The sequence below is a fragment of the Castor canadensis genome, chromosome 2 (assembly GCF_047511655.1).
Source record: "Castor canadensis chromosome 2, mCasCan1.hap1v2, whole genome shotgun sequence".
NCBI lineage: Eukaryota > Metazoa > Chordata > Mammalia > Rodentia > Castoridae > Castor > Castor canadensis.
In genome coordinates this window covers 174286989-174312552 of record NC_133387.1, presented here as the reverse complement: position 1 = coordinate 174312552, position 25564 = coordinate 174286989, and the positions used below count along the sequence as shown (strand labels likewise).

The following is a 25564-nucleotide window of genomic DNA, read 5'->3' as shown; positions in this document are numbered from 1 at the left end:
TACTTTGTTTTATTTTTATTTTTACTATTGTTGTACTGGGGGTACACTGTGACATTTACAAAAGTTCTTATAATGTATCATAGTTAAATTTACCCCTCCCATCATTCTCCTTTCCCTCCTCCCATGGAATATATTTTTAATACAACTGTTGAACTGAGTAAGACTTGCTGAACAGAATATAGAATATGGGGGGAAGTGTTAAGGATAATTTCTAGAGTATGGACTGAAGGAACCGGGGAGCTGAAAATGACATTTATTCAGACAGAAAAAACTGGGAGAGGAACAGGTTGGAGGACAGGAATCAAAATTTTTACCACACTTGAGATTCAACTCAACTCTTAGGAACCCCGTGAATAGGTTGAAATAAATAAAGGAGGTTCAAAAGAATTCCTATTCTGTATATATGACAGTAATACAAAAGTGTAGACTAAATATGTGATAAACTCTAATCATAAAATTTTACATTTTTTTACTTCAGACTAAAATAACTGATTAATTTTATACTTTAAAAAATGTACATTCAAAATTTAATATAAATTTATTAGAAAAACAAAAGTTTTAGTAAGGCTAGTGGATAAAGGAACAAGGAATCAGACCTATTTCTGATTGCTTCCTTACTCCTCTATTTATTCTTTATCATGTACAAGTTTGATCACCAATAAAACCACAGAGTTAGATATTCACTTTCTTTTTTTTTTTTTCATTTTTCTTTTATTATTCATATGTGCATACAAGGCTTGGTTCATTTCTCCCCCCTAGATATTCACTTTCAAAATAGAATTTATTTCTGTAGTAAAGAATTAAAATATGGCTGTGAAAGTAGAAAATAATATAGAAAAATACTTGAGATGTGCAACAATCATTTTTAGAATAAAGTTAGTTAAGCACTACAGTTTATGCTCAACTTGTTGAAAGATCAACCAGTATTTTATATTTCACTAGCTACAACAGAAAAAAAATACCTACTTGTAATTTGAATCATTATAATTCAAAAACAGCTTTTATGTAACTGGTCAGACCCTTCTGGAGATAGCAGTAAAGTGCTCACTTTGGCAGCACATATACTATAATTGAAAATATGGTACAAAAGTTGGTACAGTTTTTGAAGCTGGCCTCACTTCACAGACTGATAAATCTGTTGTCCAAAAGTCTTTGCTAATTCATCCTTATAATTAAATCAACACAGAGGAAATATGTACTTTTTGGGTGAAACAAATGTTCAGGTAAAAATTGGACAATATGTTGGCATAAAAGCTGGTAAATTCATTATCACAAAACCTGGTTTCCACCAGATGGGTTTCAAATTCAGACATTAAACACAGCTGAAGAAATATCAAATGAATTCGACCCACCCTTTCCACAAAGTATTGCTTACAATTAAGATATAGGTATTGTTTGTATGCAAAACATACAAAGAATTGAAAAGATGTTTGGATAAAGAGGAAGAGAACTCTTCACGAATTATTATTTGCAGTTTGCATAATACAATAATCTTCTCTAGGAAGAATAATGTCAACATAGCAGCACTATATTCACCAGGAATCCCCAGAGCTAATGGATCAATCATGTAGCAGGAAGCCAAACCTTCTGGCTGCTCACAACGTCACTCAGCTTCCCTTTAATCTTCAGGAAGTGTCTCTTGAACTCCAATCCATCACCCTATGTTAGGAATAATGTATAAAACTAATGTCAAAAAACCTGAAAAGATTATACCACAAAATTCACACACTCTTTACTGGTAAGTAGCAACAAATATCCTTACGTATTTACCCTCAACCCCTCCCAACTATGCAGCCCAAGCAGGCCTCTTAAGTGCTCTGATTACAGGCTTGGACCCACCAGGCCTGGATTCAGCTCCTCTTAGGAATTCCAAATGTGATGGCAGAGGAAATGGTTACATAAATAATTCTGGCAAGGTCCTAAGCTCAAACCCCAATACCACCAAAAAAAAAAAAAAAAAAAAAAAATCTGGCCTGACTTTGTGTCTTCACTGTTCTCACCACAGTAAGCTCAGAGAAGAAAACATGGTATCCTGTTTCAAGGATTAGTATAGCTAGATCTAAATCACTGTTTTCTACAGATGTTTATAAATGAAAAATAAACTACACTGAAGTCAATACTACGGGAACAAAGTCAATAGATTCAGTTATAAGAAGGATTTCATTACAATAGGATCCTTCATAATTTAATTCCATACCAAGCATCTGGTAAGAAGTATTTTAGCAAATGTCCAATATAAAAAATGTGAACTATAATACCCTGAGTTCACAACCCAGTATTACAAAAAAAAAGCCAAAATGTGAACTAGCCCTTCAAGCTTCTTCAGCACCACATGTAATTTCTCAGGAAATAGAGAAAAATGCTATTTTGGTCTCATATATCAGGAACTTTAAAGCTACAAATAATCCAGCTAGTCACAAGTGGCTCACACTTGTAATCCTAGCTACTTCAGAGGCAGGAATTGGGAGGATTTGCGGCTCAAGGTCAGCCCAAGCAACAAAATCAAAATCCTATCTCAAAAATGCCCAACACAAAAAAGAGTCAGTGGAGTGGCTCAAGTGGTAGAACACCTACCAAACAAGTATGAGGCCCTGAATTCAAACCCCAGTACTAGACACACACACACACACACACACACACACAACTACAAATAATCAGAAATGTGAAGAAAAAAAATCTATGTACAAGAATATTAATCACAGATTTAACAAGATTTGTTAAATTATAATGTACAAAATATTTCTTGTAAATGATAATCTTTATTAAAGACATATTTATATGAGCTAATTGAGAAAATAATCAGAATGTTTCAAAATATTAAGGGTGATGGGCACTTCTGTAATCCTAGTTACTCTGAAAGCAGACAGGAAAGATCATAGTTCAAGGCCAGTCTGGGCAAAAAGTTAGCTGGGTGCGGTGGCATGTGCCTGTCATTCCAACTACACAGGAGGCATAAAGAGAAGGACTGCAATCCAGACAAGGTTGGACCAAAAATGTGAGACCCTACCTGAAAAATAACTAAAGCCCAAAGGCCGGGGGGCATGGCTCAAGTGACAGAGCTCCTGCCTAGCAATCACAGGCCCTCATTCAAATCTCAGTAGCACAAAAAAATAAAAAGGATGATGACTGTTGGGAAGCATAGTTTAGGATCATTTTTATTCTCTTACTTTTTACTTATTTGTATTTTCTACAAACACCAAAAACTTTGACAAGAAAAATGTTAGTTGAAAAAAAAAAAACATGTCTTAGAAGAATAGATAATGACAAGAACAAAAGTTCATGATATTAAATGAAAAAAGCAAGTTATCATATATGTAAATGTCAAATAAGTAGTCACCCTTTATCCATGGGGAATATGTTCTAGGACCCTCTATGGATACCTGAAATGCCAGATAATATGGAACCTTATACTGTGCCTTAACTGTAAATTAGGCATAGCAAGAAATAAACAACACTAGCTAATAATTAAATATAACAATATACTGCAATAAAATTGCCATCATCACTTCCCTTACACTTTAGGGCCACCATTAAGTGTTACTTGAACATAAAAGCACTGTGATACTGTTACCATCAATCTGAAAACAAAAACAGCACTAAGTGAGTAGCACACAAGTAGTATATAAAGCATGAACAAAAATCTGTGCATAAGATTTTTATGTTGGACAAAGGGTCCTGGATAGGATGGAGTGGGATAATGCAAGATTTCATCATGCTAATCAGAACTGTCTCAACTTCAAACTTTTTAGTTGGAACTTATTGCTGGAACTTTAGGTTTAGTATTTTTGGATAGCAGCTGACCTCAGGTAACTGAAAGTGCAGATGAAGGTACTACTACATACAAATATAATGTTAAAAAATTCCATACAGAAATATTCCCATAGAAAGAATACTAATTAAGTATATCAAAAATACCTTAGAAAGCCGGAAGTCAACCAGTATCTTCTCATCCATTTCTACCAAATTTACTTTGAAAATCAGTTTATTGTTTCTTCTATCAGTTGTTGATACGGTAACCTAAGGCAATTAAAAATAAGGTCAAGCTACATAAAATACTCCAAACAAAAGCTATATTCTTGGGTCAACACTTTATGAAATAAAAATTTGTAGGACACTTCCATAACAGAAATAGCATCAAGTATGTTGAATATCTCACTCATCCCAGTGGGTAGGTGTCTATCAAACCCAAATCAACCTGAAATAGGGAATAAGTCTATGTGAATGCAGGCTAAAGGTATGGCTCAGTGGTGCTTGCTTAGCAAGCACAAGACCCTGACTTCAAACCCCAGTACTACAAAAACAAAAGAAATTTCATATTTTGACAAAATATAACGAAAGAAGAAACAATAAAAATACAGTAAGGGCTGGGAATACAGCACAGTAGAGCACTTGTGTAGCATGCACAAGCCCTTGGGTTCCATCATTAGTACTGCAAATAATAAAAAAAAAATAGGAAAAAGTTATTACATATATAAGAAAAAATGTCTAAATTTGTGACTAAAAAGCTAGACTAGCAATCAGAAGACAGTGAAGGTCTAGAGAGACCATGCAACTTTCACTTTCAGTCTTTTAAAGTGTTCCTATGGCCTGTAAAGCAACTTAGGTTACATGAGTGTTGTGAAAAGAAATGCCTGACCAATAGTCAGCACCAAGACCCTAAACATGGAGGTGTGAACCACTTAAACTGTCAGATACAGTAAACCCATCAAATGACTGCAGTTGGATGAATGAGCCCAAGCAAGACTGACACATTGCTGAGCTAAGCCTACCCCAAATTACAAAAATATTTGGGCTAGGCTTTGCTAACCCAAATAATATGTGCAATAATAATCATATGTTCTTAATTTGCCTTATCTACCCAGATGTGTGTGTGTTTACTTGTCACTATATAATTGTCTGCCCCTTTTTTGTTTTGAAACTGTTAGCGACATCACTTTAACTTTACTTCAACATTTCTCCTACATACAAATATACTTTCCTATAAACCACAAGATTCTCACTATACCATCTGACAATGATACAAAAACATTAAAACACAGTCCACATTCTTATTTCCCCTATCATTCCAAACATCTTTAATAGTCATTTTGCTTTGTTTTAAATCTGATTTAGTGAAAGATGAGTACTACATTTAGTTATCTGGCCTCTTTACCTCCTTTAATACAGAATAACTCCCTCTATTTCAGTCTTTCACGACATTAACATTTTTTAAAAGCCTAAATACAAATTAGAGTATCAATGTATAACTGTGCTATAATAATATAAACAAAAATTGGTAGGTGGAGGGTTGTGGATATGGTGCAAGTGATAGCATGCTCGCCTAACAAGTGCAAGGTCCTGAGCTCAAACTCCAGTACCAATAAAAAAAATTTTAAAGTTGTAAAAATAAAATAGGTAGGTGAGATCAAGAGAGATGGGAAGAAGTATATGATTGATAATGTATTCCTCTTTCATGAAGAGGAGTCAATTGTTAATATATACAATCTAATCATAGTTTTTAACAAAAATACTCTAGCCTTTTAATATTTTTAATAACCTTAGAGAGATTTTTGAAGAAACATTATTTCTTAAAGAATAACTTACTAAAATGTCTTCAATCTCAATTGCTTCTTTTTCAAATTAAACTAATTAATTTGTACTTTAAAAATACATTCATTGACAGGGCAGGTGGAGTGGCTCAAGTGTGAGGCCCTTTGTTCAAACCCAGTACCACAAAAAAAAAAAAATACATATACTCAAATATTTAATTTTCTTAGGAAAAAGATACAATGAAAACCAATGAAACACACCTGATTCATACAACTCTTCTTCCATTGATAGCCCAATTTCTCACAAGTCTCTTTCAGGCATTGGTAAGATTTGTCTGCATCCAATTTGGTAAAGAATCTTGTCATTCTTTTGACCAAGCGCTGCCAGGGGTTCTAAATGTCCAAGAGAAAAGCTGAATAAATCCACTGTGACCAAAGTAGTCATATCATAGCTGTTTACTCTGAAAATTCTTTTCTGTGACTTAGGAATTCTTTTCCATGAAGGCCTCCTCTAATTCTTTCTCATCCAAAAATATATATATAAAGATCTCCACAGTTTTATTATGATACCATTAAAAGGGGATAGAATGAAGGGCAGCTATGCAAAGGAACATAGCATGCCCAATTAGGGTTTACCCTAATTTTTATACCTCAGGTAAGTTTTATACCTCAGGTAAGGCCACTTTTGATTGGCCATCTACTTTTCTATGGACCTTACAAAATTAAAAAAAATTTTTTTAAAGACTTGGAGACAATAAAAATAAAGGGCAATCATTATTTATTTAAAAAATTAAATTCCCTTACCTGAGAGGATCCCGGGGTGCCAAGTAACTGACTATTCAGAAGCATATGATCAGGACATGTGGGCTGGGAAAAACTGATCCCTTGTACAAGTTTATCAATGTATGAGGGACTGCTGTCCCATAAGGAAAGACCTGTCCGAGGTTCTGGCTGGGAACTGGAGTACTTCACATTTTCTTCACTGAGGCATTAAGACAAAGGAAAAATTATCTTAATTCTCATTTTTTAAAGTGTTCAACTTTATTTTTGAACTATTTATTTATTTTGTTTTTATAGGAGATATTTGCATCATGTTGTACAAGCTGGCCACCAAGTTCACGATCCTCCTGCCTCAGCTTCCCAAGTAGCTAGGACTACAGATGTGCACCATTACATGCAGCTGAAAGTATGTCTTTACATAAAAACCCACCAGGCCCTTCTTATATCACACAATCATTCCCACAGTGATAAAAATTACATTCATTACTAAGAAAAATATGTACATTATCAGTCTTCATGGGGAACACTACATTCAATAACTACTTAATATTTATTAGCCTTACCTAGAAGCACTGCTTATTGGAGAGAAATCCAAACTGGAGTGAATGTGCTTAGAGAATCCACTAGGAGACTCTGACAAACCACCAGAAGTGACTCGGGGCCTCTTTGCCCCTAAAAAAAAAAAACAAATAAAAATCACCTATGCAGATATGTCTTAATTAACCCAACTGGCAACTTGAATAAGTAAAACTACATCAAAATCCATTTAGTAAACATAAAGTACTGAAAAGAAAAACAGTGGTTCTTCCTACATGATTTTACAAGAAATGTGGTCAAGTTATAAACTAAGACTCACTTGTCAAATTATTACTTTACAAATCATGACCTTTAAGTATATTCCAAGTGTGGGATATCATGACCTTTAAGTATATTCCAAGTGTGGGATTTCATGACAAGGCCATAATTTTAATAGCATCCTTTAAGGGTAATGCAATAACATTCAATAAAGACAAGAGAGATGTGGCTAAATAGCCAGAAATTTCCAAGATAAAAAACAATTTGTCATAATGGCAATAAACACTATGAATCTGATCTATCCAATACTCTAAAAATAATCAAATTCATTATTATAATCCTCTACCAGATCCTCAACACTACTAGTCCATCCTGTTTGTCTCCTTCCCTTGCTCCAGAAAGATTATTTCAAAACTTCTATACTCCTTGGACATTCCCAAGACCACACACTATCCTCTCATTACTTAGCAAATGACACCATACCATATCCCATTTTCCTGAGAAAATAAAGCCAAGAGATAGAAACTACCTTGACACAGCACTACCAAATCTGCAAATGCCCTTGTATTACTACCTATCTTTTCCTTTTCATTCTCTTATTCAATGTTCATCCCTCTATTTGTGCCATGGAGCCCATAGCCTCCTACCTTTCAGAGATCATGCTATTACTTATTCCCTTTTCTTAAGACTTTCAGCTGCTTTCCCTCTACTGGATCTGTCCCCTAAACCATTTAAATATACTCAACATTAGCCAGCCTCTTATTTATTTACTAATTCATTCCAGTATTTTATTAGGTCTACTATGCATCAGGCATTATTCTAGGTATTAAGTATTCAAGAGTGAACAAAATTAACAAAAATCATTGATTTCTTAAATCCTATGTTCTACTGAGGAAGAGACAAAATGTTAAAGTTCAAATAAAGTTAAAACTTGGTAAGTGAAGTAATGGTAAGTGCAATGGAGGAAATTAATGCAAACTGGATTGTTAGGAAAGACTTACTGAAAACATAACATTGTAGCCAAAACACAAAGAAGGTAAGAGAATAAGACATGTAAGTAAGTCTCACAGAGGAGAGAACTGAAGTCTGGGAGTATGGCTCAAGTGGTAGAGTGCTTGTCTAGCTAATGAGAGGCCCTATGTTCAAACTCCAGTATGGAAAAAAAAAAAAAAAAGACTGACTGTGTAAGAACTCATAGATTATGAATTGATTTTTGCTTATATTCTGAGTGAGAAGATTTGAGAACAGAGATATAAAATAACTTCTTTTTCATTGGAAAGCTCTGGCAAGGTACCAGGGTGATTTGGACTAGTGAGGTAACAATTTAAGTGATAAAAGGTGGTCAGACTCTGGAATTTTTAAAGGTAGAGGTTAACAGATATTTCCAATAGATTGGACATGAGTTGAGAAAGAATGAGAAAGTCTGAAGGGAAAAGATCAGGAACTAAGTTTGGGACACATCAAGCTTGAGATCCCTTTTAAAAACACAAGTGAAATTTGAGAAGTTAGACATGTAAGTTGGGAATTCAGAGGAAAGGTCCAAGTTGATATAAATGTAAGTCACCAACATATGGATTTATTTAATGTCATGAGACAAAATAAAATTGCTAATGGAGTGAGTATGGAGAAGAAAAAAAGGAGATCTATAGATTAAATCCTGCTATTCTTGAGGCTGGACAAATGAAGGAAAACCAACAAGGGAGATTTAAAAAAGGAGTAGCCAGTGACAAGGATAAAAATGAGAAGAGTAATGTCTGGAAATCAAAGGAGAGGGGCATTATTAACTATATAAAATGCTACTATTCAGAAAAATACTTAAGTCACTGTTAGTTTTAACAACAGTATAGATGAAAAGAAATCCACAAAACTAGCTTCCAGGTATTAGTAATTAGAAACCTCCTTTGAGATATTCAGCTATAAAATGAAAGATGACATGGTAAGGGAAAATGGGTTCAAGATAAGTTTTGTATGTGGTATCTATACACAATGGAATTCTATGCAGCCATGAAGAAGAACGAAATGTTATCATTCGCCGGTAAATGGATGGAATTGGAGAACATCATTCTGAGTGAGGTTAACCTGGCCCAAAAGACCAAAAATCGTATGTTCTCCCTCATATGTGGACATTAGATCAAGGGCAAACACAACAAGAGGATTGGACTATGAGCACATGATAAAAGCGAGAGCACACAAGGAAGGGGTGAGAATAGGTAAGACACCTAAAAAACTAGCTAGCATTTGTTGCCCTTAATGCAGAGAAACTAAAGCAGATACCTTAAAGCAACTGAGGCCAATAGGAAAAGGGGAACAGGAACTAGAGAAAAGGTTAGATCAAAAAGAATTAACCTAGAAGGTAATACCCACGCACAGGAAATCAATGTGAATCAATGCCCTGTATAGCTATCCTTATCTCAACCAGCAAAAACCCTTGTTCCTTCCTATTATTGCTTATACTCTCTCTACAACAAAATTAGAAATAAGGGCAAAATAGTTTCTGCTGGGTATTGAGGGGCGGGGAGAGGGAGGGGGCGGAGTGGGTGGTAACAGAGGGGGTGGGGGCAGGGGGTAGAAATGACCCAAGCCTTGTATGCACATATGAATAATAAAAGAAAAATGAAAAAAAAAATAAAAATAAATTTCTCCAGATCTTAACCAAAAAAAAAAAAAGGTAAGTTTTGTTATATTTAGCTTACCAAATAGCTTTATCTATTATTTATTTATTTAATTGTTTTTTTAAGATGGAAGAAAAATTAATGATGCTGAGGAAAGAAAAGATTGCTAGATAGTACCCTTCAGTAGGCAAGAGAAAGAGTTGATTTATAGGTACAGCAATTTATCCACAGCAACAGGATGCACAGTAGTCTATGAACAAAGGCAGTTAGGTGGGTGGAGATGGTAGTGGAGAGCCATGTGTAGTGGTCCGTGACTGTAATCCACACTCAGAAGAGACAGGAAGGGCCAAGTGCTGGTGGCTCATGCCTGTAAAGCTAGCTACTTGGGAGGCAGAATCAGGAAGATCATGGGTCAAGGCCAGCCCAGGAAAACAGTGAGACCCTATCTCAAAAATACCCAACACAAAAAAGGGCTGGCAGAGTGGCTCAAGTGGTAGAGCACTGCCTAGCAAGTGTGCAGTCCTGAGTTCAAACTCCAGTATAACCAAACTAACAAACAACAAAAAAAGGAGATAGGAGGATACCAAGTTTGAGCCAGCCTGGGCTGCACCGTGACACCATGTCCTCCCCTCACAAAAGGAGGGGAGAGTATTAGGGATGTACCTCAGTGGTAGTACTTGCCTAACATGTGCAAGGCCCTGGATTCAATCCCCAAAAACAGGGGGAAATAAATGAAAAAAGTTAAGGAGCAAAGAAAAGGTACAAAAATGTGATTGAGAACAGAGTAGTGAAAGATTTAGAAAGAATAGTTTAGGACAGTAGAAACATTAAAAGTCTACTTGAGATTACAGATTCTGAATTTAAGTTGACTATTGTTGAGTATTTTTCTCTAGCTCCAATCAGTTGTACAGGTTATAAGGTTGGAATAGATGGAAAACTGGATAAAACTTGGTTGGGTTTTGCCCAATAAGAATGAAGAGAGAAAGAGACAAGGAAGTACAAAATAAGCAATGTGAAAAAGTCATTAATAATGACTAATCTTGGGATTTAAGATAAGTAAGGACAGAACTGAGGACTGAGGGGCAGATAAAAGACAGTAGTAGACTTAATAAATTCAAGGTATTAGAATTAACAGAGTCCAAGTCCAGGTAGAGTCAAAAGATTGTTGAAGTCATAGTACTAAAGGAAACTAGAAATAAGATACACTGACAATCACAGTAGGATGTTTGAAGGTAAGATAACCAAAGGACAGAAAGTCAAGGAACTATGTGATCAGGATATTGGAAGTATGAATGAATATTTAATATGAATATTTAATCTACCAAGAACCATGATAAAGCGGAAACAGTGATACATCTATAATCCCAGCACACCAGTTGGGAGGCTGAGGCAGGAGAACAGCAAGTTTGAGGCCAGCCTGGGCTACACAATGACACTGTCTCAAAACAAACAAACAGCTGGTAGAGTGGCTCAAGTGTTAAGAGCACCTGCCCAGCAAGCATGATGCCCTGAGTTCAAACCCCAGTGATGCAAAACAAACAAATAAAACCCCTTAATCAAAACAAACAAACAAATAAAAAAAGACAAAAATTACAAGTCGTGTTGGAGAGAATGGCATGGCAGAGATTTTAATTAGAGGTTCTTAAGGTGATTATTAAGGACAAAGCAGTGGGTGATGGAGTGTGATAATGTGAGATTTTAAATGCAGGAGAAAGTTATGCAGGAACAAAGCAGAAAGTGACAATGAAGAACCAACAGGACACCTGCCCCACCTATAGACCCAAGGACATGAGCATGAGCTGTCTTTCCTTACCTCTCTTTTTATATTACAATCACTGCACTCTAGGATTTACACACTAATCTCCACTGCAACTGTTCTTGCTAAGATCATAAATAACCACTAGATATGGAATCCCATGAAAGATTTTAGGCTTCATATTATTAATCTACTTAACAGTATCTGCTACTGTCATGTTTTTTTTTTTTTTTTTTTTTGTGGGACTGGGGTTTTGAAACTTGAGTTCACACTTACAAAGCAGGCGCTCTAGGCTGGTGGAATGGCTCAAGTGGTAGAGCACCTGCCTAGCAAGTGTGAGGCCTCTGAGTTCAAACCCCAGTCCCACCAAAACAATAAATAAAGTGGCCTTCAGAAGTTCTACTGCTTGAGCCATACTTCCCATCCATTTTTGCTCTGGTTATTCTGGAGACGGCATCTTGTGAAATATTTGCCTGGGCTGGCTTCAAATTGTGATCCTTCTGATTTCGGTCTCCCAAGTAGCTAGGATTACAAGTATGAGCCACCAGCACCCAGCAATGTACTTCTTTCTGTCTTTTAGCATCCATTATTCCAAGTTCTCCAGATGTTCCTCCTATCTCTCTGCCTACTTTTTCTGTTTCCCTGATTTCTACCCACCAATACTCAGTTTCATTTATCATGGTTTAAATTCTCAAAACACCTCGAGCCTAATCCTGTCTCCTGAGTTACATACATACATACAAATGGATAATTTTTACTTAACTCCTCAAATTTAAAATGTCCAAAACTACACAAAAATTCTCCCCAAACCTGTTTCTACTCCTCAGTTACCAGAATCTAAGAGTCATTCTTGATCTTTCATTCCAATTCACTGTCTACATTTGAACAATCACCAATTCTATCAATTCAAGTTCTTAAACTTCTTTGGAATCTATCTCTTTTCTCCAATGCCATTATCACTCATCTACTCCAAACTACCATCATCTCACATCTACACCACTACTATAAAAGCCTACACCACTTTAACCTCTTCTTATTTGTTAAAAATAATGAAAACAGGACTGGAGGTATAGCTCAAGCAGTACAGTGCCAAGCAGCTAGAATTACGAGCTTGAGTCATCATGCCCAGCTTCAAGTACCTTTTCTTTCACACAGAAAAATGTTTGTATTTTAAGAATATTACCTTTCTTGAGTGGTTTGTTGTACCATCTATCTTTTTTGATGTCTGGAATAGTAATTCTTACTGCTGGATTCTCAACCAGGATTTTATGAAGCAGAGCTGAAAACAAAACAGAAGATAACATTTACAAGAGTCATGAAGATTAAAAAAAAAAAGTCTATGGCTGTAGTTAAGAAACACATTTCTCTTGGTCTCTTTAAAACTAAATTACTATTTCTGGGGAACAGAGAGAATAAAGCTACTAGTTTATTGCTTTAAGTTCATGCAGTTGTTCTGCTACTATCTATACTTTTGATAAAGAATTCATGTGGCTGGGCATAGTGGCACACATCTTTAATCACAAACACTCAGGAGGTGGAGGCAGGATGATCGCTGAGTTAAGAGGCCAGTTTGGGCTACACAGCAAGTTTTAGGCCAGCCTGGAATACATAGCAAGACCCTGCCTCAAAAATAAAAAACTAAAAGTAAAAATAATTCATACAGCCACCAGGTGCTGGTGGCTCACACCTGTAATTCTAGCTACTTGGGAGGCTGAGAGAGGGAGGACTGCAGTTTGAGGCTACACCAGACAAATAGTTCAAAAGCCCCATCTCCAAAATAATTAAAGCAAAACAGACTGGAGGTATGGCTCATGCAATAAAGTGCCTGCTTTGCAAGTGTGAAGCCCTGAGTTCAAATGCCAGTCCCATACACACACAGAAAAAATTCATACCATTCACCAAAACTATTTTCTAACAGACCAAAGTTTCAAATGCAAAAATCCAGCCACTAAAACTCTACATTAAGGCTGGAGGCATGGCTCAAGCAATAGAGTGCCTGCCTAGCAAACAATACTGCCAAAAAAAAACAAAAAACTACTCTACATTAAAACAGGGAACTTTCAGAAACCAAAAACAACAAGATTGTACATTTGAAAAATATAAGATTTCTACATGTCAATAGCAAACAAAAAGAAAATAAATGACAAATTGAAATTATTTGTAACAAATAAAGGTCAGATTACATTACTATATTTAAAAAAAAATAATAGCCCTCAAAGGATTAAGAAGTACAATATAAATCTTTTTGGGAAAACTGGAACAAGGCCCTGAGTTCAAACCACAGTACTATTAAAAAAAAAAAAAATACATAAAGGGTATGCAACTTCATCATATTAAATTTAAAATAAAAATTTAAAAACAGTACCACCTATAGACCTACCAGTTAAAAACACTTTTTAAAAAATGTAAACTGGTAAGACCATGATAACAGTACAATTCTTGTTTGAAAATAATTTGGCAAAATAATCCATAATATTTAAAAGCTACATATGTCTTTGATTCTACAGGTTTGCTTCTGGTGGTTTAAGAATATGTGTGAAGATTAAGTAACATGGATACTTATATCTTTTTGCTTAACAGTAAAAATTTAGAAAAAAGTCTACATCTCCAACAAAGTGAATTGGATGAGTAAGGCATATCCACATAGCAGAATATCATTGCAGTCTATAAAAACAAAGGAGTGCTACAATTATAGACATGGGAAAACGGTCACAGACCATTAAAAACAAAACACAGGTTATGAAATACGTGTAATATGACTTAATTTTTTTGTAAAATCACATGTAGTTATAAAAAATGTACATACAACACACATTTGTTACATGTACTTGCAACAAACTATAGAAGTACATATCACAATATTTTTAAAAGGATATCTGAGTGCTCTGATTACGGAGTTGTTTTTTTTTTCTTAATTTTTATTTATATTTTCTAAATTTAGGTACAAGAACCATGGGTTATTTATATAATTATTTAAAAGCTAAAAAAAAAAAAAGTAGGAAAAAAAATTAAATAGCATAAAGACTTTATAATCCAAGATATTAATACTTTCAATCAAGATAAGTCAGTTACCCAGAGGAGCAGAATCAATTTTTTTCCAAGGATTGAGATATGTTTTTTTTTCTTTCCAATCAGAATATTCCTGACAACTGTCACTGGGCTGATCCCATGGCAATTCTAAAAATAAAAAAAAAAATTTGTTTTCTGAGTGTCCACATTAAGTATACAGTAAGGATTTCAAGGAAAAATAACTGTTCAAATCCACAAAAAGTTTCCTCCACAGTAATTCAATATCATTTTCAAACTAAGAAACTAATTTTCACTGAAACTTTATAAGTACTTCAAAGGCAAACAAATCACTTCTTGCTCTACTTTTTCCAAAAAGTGTTCACTGATAGATTGTTTGCTTAGCACGTGCAAGTTACTGGGTTTAGTCCTCAGGACCATCAAAAAAAAAAAAAGTGTATACATGAATCTTCAAAGAGAAAGCTGTTGTGATTTTTCATTTTTAATTTAATTAACTACACCTGACTAAAAAGTCTTTGGGATTACAACTACTAAGTCAGTCATAAGTAAGTTACTACCTCCAAGTTAGCTACTAATAAGTAGCTACTATTAAATGTTGTGTGCCCCCACCCATCCTCCAAAATTCATATATTGAAATCCTAACTTGCAATGTGATAGTGTTTGGAGGTGGGGGCTGGGAGGTGATTAGGTCCATAAGGAGAGTTCTCATTGGAAGGGCTTTGTTCCCTTATGAAAAGGCACTACAGCTTGCTTCTGCTCTCTCTGTTCTAGGTCATGTGAGAGCCCAGTAAGATGACCATCTGCATCCAGGAGAGGGTTCTCCCTAGAACATGACCATGCTTGCACCTTGATTCCAGACTTCCAGCCTCCAGAATTTGTGAAAAACAAATCTGTTTCAGTCTGTGGTACTTTGTCAGCACAGTCACTATTAGAACAGACATCATTAAAATGCTACTATATAAATACAGATTCCCTTGGTTTATTTCATTTACTCTGGATTAGCAATCTGACTTTTCATAGGACTAGGAGTTTTATCATGACTAAATACATCTTACCTCCAGCCAACATTGCAGTAAGTACAATTCCACATGACCAAACATCAACTGGTTCTGCATGAAATTCTTTTCTCTTCAGAAGTTCTGGAGCAACATAAGGTAAAGTGCCACACATCTTGTTCAATAAACGCTCACGATTATTATGCCGAAACACTGTGGCCAAGCCAAAGTCAGAGATTTTGAGGTTATCTAGACCAAAAGAGAAAGGATACATATTGATTAAAAGAATTTGAAAATACATAAACTTAAAGGAATTAAGTTTCTTTGGAAATATCATGAGTGTTACTCAAGGTTTATAGAAACTCCCTACCTAATTGACCAAAATAAACAAAAAAAATTTTTAAAAGAAGAAAAATGAAAAGACACCATTATCTATGCTAAAACTTAAAAAACATCTCATCCTTTCTATCAACTTAAAGAGAATTATCAACACACTTAACAGTTTGGACCAGGTTAAAGAAAGATGCTGGAGTCAAAAGGGGCTGTCCTGGAAAATAACATTTAGGCTGAAAGAAACTGGACTGAAAGCAGAGGAAAGCCCTTGACTATATAAGTAGTGTGGAAGACAGGAAGTAGACATCAGTAACATACAAGGTACAACTTTCTCAAAAGCAAACAAACTCACTTGGTGAAAAGAAGGTATACATACTAAAATGGAATAGGACGTAAGTAGGAAAAAAGGATATAACTGCAGTATCCCAAAGTCAAATACATGTAAACTTCAGTGGCTTACTTGTTATGTGGTGTGAATATACTGGTGAATATTTTTAAAAATTTAATCATCCATTTGGGGACATTTAAGTTGTATCTAACTTAAAAAACATACAACAATGATGAATGTTCTATAAATTTGTTCACAGGCCCAGTACTAAAAATTGGATCCTGTTAAAATAAACGTTTGTTATGACACTGTCCTTTTTTCCTATAAATTATCCACTTCATAATTCACCTGTCTTGGATTAGAGGAGTGGCTCAAGTGGTAGAGCACCTGCCTAGCAAGTACAAGGCTCCAAGTTCAACTCCCTAATACTGCCAAAAACAAACAAACAAACAAACAAAACAAAGCATATTTTATGTATCTTATTGCAGGAAACATTTGGGTTGTTTCATTTTCTACTAACCACCACCATTATGAGTATTCTTATACACGATTATTGTTTTATTCTTAACCCAAGTGGGTTATGGGTGTTTATTATACTTAATTATAATACGCACGTTATAAAAAATTTTTGTGTTTAAGCTTATTCTTTCATTGGCCACATATTCTTAAGTTTTCTATATATTCTTAAGTTTTAAGTAAAAGTAAACATCTTTATGCATATATAAACATAATTTAAAAGAATAAAAAGGGCCAGGCACGGTGTTTCAATTCTGTAATCCCAGCTACTTGGGAGGCAGACAGAGAGGACTGTGGTTTGAGGCCAGCCTGAGCAAAAAATTAGCAAAACCCCCATTTCAACAAAACAGTCGGGCATGTGCCTGCCATTCCAGCTACATGGGAGAAGAGGAGTATCGCAGTTCAGGCAAGTCAGGGTAAAAAAACCACAAGGTACTACTTGAAAAATAACTAAAGCTAAAAAGGTCTAGGGGCATGGCTCAAGTCGAAGAGTACCTGCCTAGCAAGCATGAGGTCGAGTTCACATCCCAGTACTGTCCCACAAAAAGGATAAAAATCCATATGAACATAACAAAAAAGTATATATGTCAAGTTGGAGGTGTATAGCTTAGTAGTAGAGCACTTGCTTAAGCATGAGGCCCTGAGTTTGACCTACAAAAGAAAAAAGCATATATCCTATAATCTCATTTACACATTTTACACAGTAAATGCAGCACACAAGACATTGGCTCACGCCTGTAAATCCTAGCTACTCAGGAGGCAGAGATCAGGAGGACCTTAAGCTGCTATCCTACTGATCTCTGCCTCCTGGGTAGCAAGGATAACAGACATGTTGCCACTGCACTGGGCCTTAACACTATTTTTGTTTTTTCATCTAGTAAGCTACTCTGTTTTAGGTTACATTTTTCTACCTCATCCACAACTATACTATGAAAGTCTTATGAAGTCCAAATATACTGAGTCTCCTAAATTTCCTTGACTTCCCATTATCTTGAGGTTTCAGTAATGCAAAAGCCTCAATCCTGGCTTACATGACTGTATTGAAATGTTGCATTAACAAAATGCCATACTTACCCCTTTCATCCAAAAGGAGATTTTCAGGCTTAATATCTCTGTGAGTTATTCCAATACCATGCAAATAAACCTAAGGGAAAGGTAGAGACACATTAGAATATTGCAACTTAGTTTATTCATACTACTTTTAAGTAAAAGAGGCAATTACACCTACCACCCCTGCCATGAGTTGATGGAAGAACCTCTGAGCATCTTGTTCAGGCATGCCTATGTCTGGCTCTACAGGAATTAATTATGAAAGTTATTTTACTGGAAAAATACAATCAGGCATCAACCATATAGTATCTTAATTTATGTCTAGACATTTGTGATTATACTTTAGCAAAATCTTATACTAGAAAAGACTCAAGAGTCCACTAACAAATACAATACTTAATAACTCAAATATTCCTGTTAAACAGTAAAAATAATCTAGTATCATGGGGAAATTGTAAGTAACTATCATCCAAATCGAAAATACAAGGTATGCCTTAAAAACTCCTATTTTATTCTTGTACAGCCCTAATCTACCTGTTATCTGTCAAATTCTCCCCTATTTCTTTTAAATGCTATGCTAGTATTTTTCCCAATCTTGAAAAATAATTTGCCAATGTGAAAGCACAGGGCAATCTAGGTCAATTTCACTAAATATTTAACAGATTTAAATTTCACAAAAGCTGTCTTACTACAAAGCCATGAATGCCTGAAGTCCCTTCAGGAAATAGTGTTATTAAGAAATGTTCTGTTACCAGTTTCCTTTTGATCTCTCTCATTAACTTTTGATTCCTTTTACCCTCCAGCCTCCTGAAATTCACACCAGAAATTCTAATAATTAGCATTTATTAATAAAATAGCTTTAAGTAATTAATTTAGAGCCAATCATGGGGGAGCACAATTGCTGAGTAGTGATCCCAGCAATCGGGGGGCTATAGCAGGTGAATCATAAGTTTGAGATCACTCTGAGCTACAAATACCAAGACCCAGTCTCAAAAATAATCACAACAGGGCTAGAGATGTGACTCAAGCAGTAGAGGGCCTGCCTTGCAATTATGAAGCCCTGAGTTCAAACCCAGCACTACCAAAAAAAAAAAAAAAAAAAAGGAAAAAAATAATAAACTTAGATCCACATAATATATTTTATGGACTTTGCACTGTTCTGCATAAAACATTTAAGAAGCATTTAAAGAATTATTTACATATAAAGCTAGAAAATTCTCAATTGTTTTGCTTAACAAATAAAGGAGAAACATAAGAATATGCTAGTATTTTTCTCCTATAAATGTGTGTAATTATTTCATTATGTTTCTGATACTTTACCATAAACTAGTTATTATTCTTAAACCTCATAAAACAGTAATCCAGAACAAAATCATTTATAAAACTTAAGTTTCCTTTCAATAACTCTATGTGTTTTCATGTAATACAAAGCAAAAACAAACAAAAAGACAATTTACTCCAGTTTCACTGCTGCATAAGCAAATTTGAAATAAAACTGACCAAATAGCTAAGATTAAAAATACAAATTTAGAACTTATTTAATTAAATAATTAAGTATTTTTCATACCTATTCTATCAAAAAGCTCTCCCCCACTACAGTATTCCAGAAACAGATACTGGATATTGCCTTCTCTCCTGTGACCATAGAACTTCACAACATTCTCATGATTTAACATTTTATTAATGCAGATTTCTTTCTTAATATTTTCTGGACAGTCTATGGCACGCTTCATGTCTACAATCTTCACTGCAACTGCTTCTTCAGTTATTCTATTCACAGCAAGTTGAACTCTAAAAAAGAGAAAAGGAAGAGTTGGAGGCAGGAGGATCCAAGTTCAAGGCCAGCCTAAGCTACAAGAAAACTGTCTCAAACAAACAAAACAAAACCTTCAAAAAATTAAACATGACACACCCAAAACTATTTTACCTTTTACCACTTTCTCAACCAAGAAGCCAAATAAATGTTTTCCACTATGTTCTCAACAGATATTACTCTTTTTGAAATGTGAAGTACACCTAACGCTCCAAGTCATTATCCTGTACATGCAAGTCATTTAATGTTTGATAAAATAAACCAAGTGAGATAATAGCAATTTCAGACAATAGCATTACCTACAACTTATTAATCTCATGTTACATATTCATGTGTTAACTATTCTAAGCACCTTTGGGGTAGGTACTATTTCCATTGTACTGGTGAAGAAATAAAGACACACAGGACACTAGAAAACTTGCCTAAGATCACAAAACAAGAGCAGTATGTGATAAGAGGTTTTGTCATCTCCATACTGTTCACTTGCTCATTTAACTACTGCTCTTAAGCCCCAAGAATGGCTATGTGAAAACAATAATGTAAATATATCTTGTTGACTCTTTACAAAGAAAATAAAATTTTTTTTAAAAAGTGGGGGGGACACAGGAGGCTCACAACTGTAATCCTAGCTACTTTGGGGGCTGAGATCTGGAGGATCACAGTTCCAGGCCAGCCAGAGGCAAATAGTTCTCAGAGACGCCCATCTCCAAAGTAACCAGAGCAAAATGTACTGGAGGTGTGGCTCAAGCAGTATAGCACCTGCTTTACAAGCACTAATCCCCACCAAAAAAGGAGGGGGGAGCGGGGATGAAAAAAGAAAAACATTTACCATTACAAAAGATAGTGTAACTTCACTTGCTAAAAGTGTTGGTTTCCAAATGCGAAGATCCGGTCTTCAAGTTGCCACTGTCTTAGAATAAACAACTCCAAAACAACAAGTATGTACTCAGACAATAGATAATTAAGGAAGGCATTGAGGCAAGATAGAATTAGGACTCAAACTCACTCGCCATAGGCACCTTCGCCCAGGGTTTGCACCAAGTCCCAGTCTTCCACAAAGGGTACTGCCATGACTTCACCGAGCACCGCGGCTGAAAAAGGCAGGAACCAGAAAATGTGCGGGATGAGAGTAAGGTCCAATCCCCTGTGAGGCCAGCGCGCTGGGCCTCTTGCCAAGATCGTCCCATCCTTATTTACCCGAGCCTGAACCACAGCCTACAGGTAGGTATTTGTCGGGTCAAGCACCACCCCGTTCCCCTCACTGCCGGCCGAGCGCCGAGCTTGCAGGTGAGGCGCTGAGAGACCTCCGCCTGCGGGGGTGAACGGGATGGGGGGAGGGGGAAGAGGGGGAGGGGGCAGGGGGCAGGGGGCGCGGGTGTGGGGACAGGGACGCGGCCTAGCGCAGAGGTTAGACGAACGCCGCCGCCGCAGCCCCTCCTCCCGCCCGCTCAGTGCCAATTCCCACCCCCGTCGCACCCGTGCCTTGTCGGGAGGGGCCCGGGGCGGGGCCAGACTGCCCCCAGGAGCGGACAAAAGGCCGGAGCCGGAGGACGGCGCCCGAACTTCGGAGGTTCTCAGCCAGCCGAGCGGTAGTCTCTCCTGCCCGCTCTACAACGCGGACCCCTGCTGCCACAGTCCTCCACTCCCACAAACTTCCCCTCCGCTGGAGGATCTCCCATTCCCTCCGGCCATCATAACACTCTTGTGCTATTCCTCACTAATCCAGACCTCTAACTCTACTCTGGAGTCCTTTCCTGCTATACCTGCCGCACCTCCTCACCAGATTGTCCTTTGCTCGCCACCACAGGAACCCAAATGCAGAGCTTTTCCCGCCAAAACTTGCTTGCGTCACTCTGCCGCAAACCCGCGCACTCCTGCCGTAAAGCAGGACGGCGTGCATTGCCGCGTCCGACGGCTCTGAAAATTAGCGGCTCCGGAAGACCGGCGCCGGGACGCTGTCCCTCCCACCCGGGGGCTGAGCTGAAGACATCTGGGAACTGAGCACGCGAGTGCGAGTTAATCTCTGGCCACGAGTGAAACGGCCTCGGGCGTGTGGCGCTCCGCTGGGCAGAGTTGAAGCCGCCATCCCGAGACAGCGCACCCAGGGGCTGTGTCTCGAGGCTAAGGTCCTGACGGTTCCTGGCCGCTGAAGACCTCGAAGTGCTGCACCCACATCTCCCCACCTGGCCGGCTGGTGGCCTGAGCGCCTGGAACTTTGTGCAGCACCCATAGGACGAGCTGAGAAGCCAGCAAAGCAAGAGTATGGTCCAGGAAGAACCATGAATTTTGTGGTGGGAGAGGAGGTCCAGGAAGAATGCAGGTTTTTGGAGTTTGCAGTCATATCTGGGTAGCCAGTTTTACCTTGTCTTCCTAGACTCCAAAACAGTACTTTGGTTCAGCCGAACCATTTTGAAGGAAGCCCGTGTGCCTATCTTAGTTCTAGCAGCCTTCTCATTCTTAAAAGTGTGTAATTAACTGTCAAGGCTGCCAGGCCTTGACAAATGCTACAGCGCCTGCCTAGCAAGCAGGCCCTGAGTTCAAACGCCAGTACCGTCAAAAACATTTAAAAAAAAAAGAGAGAGAGAGAAAAAACGCTTAAGTAACCGATTTAAATAATAAATTCTGAGGAAAAGGATTCGATAATGGTATAGAAAAACAAATGGGTAGACTGAAAACATAGACAAGATGATCTCCATTACATTCTCCCATCCTTAAAACTGAAACACATTCAGTTTAGCTACTGTGTACTAGTAATAGAGCAAAATAAGGGTACAATGTTACACACATACACAAAAGTCAAGAATGAAACATTTGCAAGTGCTTATATGTGAAGTTATGAACCAGTGACATCAGTTTAGGATTTATAATAATAAAGCTAGTTTTCTAAATCATTTATGCCTTTTCCCCTAATTTTCCTGTATGTTGAAAACAAAGAATATAAAGAAAGAGAAGGACATGACAGTTCCCATCTGCTTGAATATAGGACATACCTTTCAGTCTGAAAACAAGGAGTAGACTCAGGCACAATATTGTTAAAGATAGCACACAGAAAAATAATCTCTTTTCCCTTCTGAAACTTTTTCTAATAAAAGATAATTGGAAGATAATAACCTCCAAGAATAAAATGTGAGAAAATTTTGGTAAGTCTTTAGGTGAAAGATAACTTAAAGATGAATCCCAAAACAAGCAATGGGAAAGCAGAAAAGCAACTTAATTTAAATCACTGAAATCCTAAGGGCTCAAGGTGAACTGGTAACACCAAGCAACTCTGAATGTGGAAGTAAAAACAAGGGGTAGGTCAAAAGATTATATAATAAGCAAATATGACAAGAAGATTGCATATATATATGCAAATAGACTGATACACATGTAGCCAAAGAACTGCCCTCCCCGCCCTCCCAAAGCTAGTATAAGACTTGAGAGGGTAAATACATGGTACCTTTGCTAGAGAGAATAGGCAATTTCCATTAGTACCTTACTGAAAACAGGAATGAAAGCACCTGTACTGAAGGATGAACCTATAGGCCTTCTTTCCCTACTCTACTCTCAGAAAAGTTACAGCCTTGCTTAAATCCAGGGAAGGATATACAAACCTTGAGGAAATCTTACCTGAGTAAGAGAAAAAAAAAACCTGGTATCAATGATTTTACAATGTAACAGCCCAGCCAGATCATACTAGATTGAAAAGCACATCAAAAAGCTTCCCCATAGCTCTTTGTTTATGGATTCTTTTTTGTGGCACTGGGGTTTGAACTTAAGGCCTTGCATTTGGTAGGCAAGGCCTACCAAAATGCCACTTGAGCCACATCCCCTGCTAGGCTTTCTATGGTTCCATTCTTTAAAAAGCAGGCATCCAGGAATTTGAGAAAGTCTTTAATTGGAAAAATGTCAAAACAAGGGGATACTCTTAACAACAAAATACCTCTTGGGCATAAAAATATGAGCAGACAAAAAATTTTAACTAAAAACAGTTGAGGAAATCTCACAGGAGATGGAAAACAGAAAATTATTTTTAAAAGTAAATATAAGAATATTAGGAGACTGATTCAGGAAGTCCAACATCCAAATAACTATCAGAAAGAGAAAGGAGAGGCTGGTGACATGGCTCAAGTGGTAGAGTGCCTGCCTTGCAACTGTAAATCCCTGAGTTCAAACCCCAGTACCACCAAAAACACAACCAAAAAACCTGCCTAGCAAGCATAAGCCCCTGAGTTCAAACTGCAGTACTGCCAGGAAAAAAAAAAAGCCTATATAAAAAATACCAAAAAGCCCACACAAGATGGGACATTGGGAAAATTTCAAAATATACGCAGAGGTTGGGGGGATGAAATGGTCATAATAATCAGAACAAAAGTGTGTATCTTAATATTTATAAGATAGAAAACAATGGATCAGTGCCTTCAAAATCCTAAGGTAAAATTACTCCCAGTCTGGAATCCTATATCCAAGCTAACCTATTAAATGTGATAAAAGACATGCAAGATCTCTAGAAACATGCTTTCTCAAGAAGGCACTTAGAAGTAATAAGTCATGATGACAAAGGATTAACACACAACAGTGAAATGATACAACTTAGAAATCAATTCAAACTGGAACATACCAAAACAGAAAACATCCCTAAGAATACATATCTCATGTACCTGAACTATTGAGGTTGGCACAAATGACAGAGAATTAGGGGACAAATTAGTGATAAGCACAAAAAGGGCCTAAAAAACATTATATACAACCAGTAATCCTAGCTACTCAAGCAGCAGAGATCAGGAGGACTGCAATTCCTGGCCAGCCCAGGCAAATAGTTTGAGAGCCCAAACCTTGAAAACACCCACAGCTGGGCTAGGGTGTAGCTCAGTGGTTGAGTATTTGCCTAGCATATACAAGGCCCTGGGTTTGATACCCAGTATGGGGAAAAAAAAGAATACTCAACACAAAACTGGGCTAGTGGAGTGGCTCAAGAGGTAAAACACCTGCCTATAGCAAGCATGAGGCCCTGAGTTTAAACCCCAGTACCATTAAAAAGAAAAAAAAATAGAGCAAAATGGGTTGTAGGTGTAACTCAAGTGGTAGAGTGCCTCTGTAGCATCAAGCATGAGGCCAATTCCAAACCCCAGAACTGCCAAAAAAGTTCTGCAAGGAAAGCAGTAGCGGTATATAATACAGATCTTAGCTAGAGGTAAAAACTATAACTATAATCAGAACTATGATAGAAGACAGTAAGAATGTGTGTCCATACATGAAAAGAATGATGAAAAATGCTAAATCCTGTTTTTACACCAAAAGTCAACAATGGTGCCTAAAACTGAAACACCAAAGCATACCAAAATAAAGAAGTAATTTAATGATATGCAGGTGATGTGAGAATCAGCAGAGTTGAAAGTGGTTATCCCTGGGAACTGACAAAAGTAAAAATTTTATTTTTCTCTAGAATTGATTTTTTTTTTGATAGTTGTCTGGGAACTGAAAATTCTGTAGAGACTGTATTGTTAGCATTGTTTTTTTTTTTTTACACAAAGTGTTCTATAATAGTGAAAATGAAAGCAAATTTTTTAAAAAGATAACTTCATATAGAGAACTTAACAAATCCTAAAAGCCAGAATTATGTGACAAATTAAAGGGTTACCGCATTTATTCTAAGAGGAAACTCACTAATAATCTGTAACGAGTATTAGTTCTATCAATAAATCTCAGAATAAATTCTTCCACTAGGGAATAATCCTGTATATAAACCAAGTAAAATGTTTACATATAGGAAATCCAATCTATTAAATCTAAATCTCAGCCACAGTTGAGGTACATGATATATAAATTGACCTGGAAGGGGAAGTCTCTAGATAAACAAGTATATATAAGTATATCCATTATGAATACCATTTTGACTTTATAAAAAAGCCATGTAATTCCTACTGTTTTCTTATATAGCTAACACTTAACAGTTACCTTTTATCTTTTAAAGGACAGGGTTTATATATATCATTGATTTTATGTCTTATGTTCTAAAAACATGTAAAATATCCTACTCTGCTGAACAGAA

At 36.7% G+C, this 25564-nt stretch overlaps 1 protein-coding gene and 1 long non-coding RNA gene across 5 annotated transcripts; one reads left to right on the top strand and one right to left on the bottom strand.

Moving 5' to 3' along the window:
- On the bottom strand, positions 1-21437 carry Chek1 (checkpoint kinase 1). 4 transcript variants are annotated; one of them, XM_020185443.2, is made up of 13 exons: positions 21314-21437; positions 20540-20624; positions 19288-19511; positions 17899-17963; positions 17745-17814; positions 15554-15742; positions 14544-14648; positions 12655-12750; positions 6872-6980; positions 6333-6510; positions 5790-5921; positions 3916-4017; positions 1-1659 (listed from the first exon to the last, which is right to left on the bottom strand). In XM_020185443.2, exons 2-13 carry the CDS (start codon positions 20602-20604, stop codon positions 1564-1566), a joined length of 1431 nt encoding a protein of 476 aa, XP_020041032.1. In that variant the 5' UTR covers positions 20605-20624; positions 21314-21437; the 3' UTR covers positions 1-1563. The 4 variants fall into 4 exon arrangements, with proteins under 4 accessions (XP_020041032.1, XP_073922552.1, XP_073922554.1 ...); XM_074066451.1 differs by having other exon boundaries at positions 21306-21375; XM_074066453.1 differs by having other exon boundaries at positions 21297-21315.
- On the top strand, positions 20743-24605 carry LOC141420878 (uncharacterized). The gene is made up of 2 exons (XR_012445582.1): positions 20743-20820; positions 21341-24605. It is a non-coding gene; the product is annotated as an uncharacterized lncRNA (long non-coding RNA).
- The last annotated feature ends 959 nt before the right edge of the window (positions 24606-25564 follow it).

Bases quoted from the DNA above. Each gene is read 5' to 3' on its own strand.
- Chek1 (XM_020185443.2), bottom strand. From the start codon at position 20,604: ATGGCAGTACCCTTTGTGGAAGACTGGGACTTGGTGCAAACCCTGGGC. The intron at 17,964-19,287 runs GTATGAAAAATA...TAATTCCTGTAG, and splicing joins AGAGCTTTTTGATAGAATAG to AGCCAGACATAGGCATGCCT. The intron at 15,743-17,744 runs GTAAGTATGGCA...CTTTTGGTCTAG, and splicing joins TCTCCTTTTGGATGAAAGGG to ATAACCTCAAAATCTCTGAC.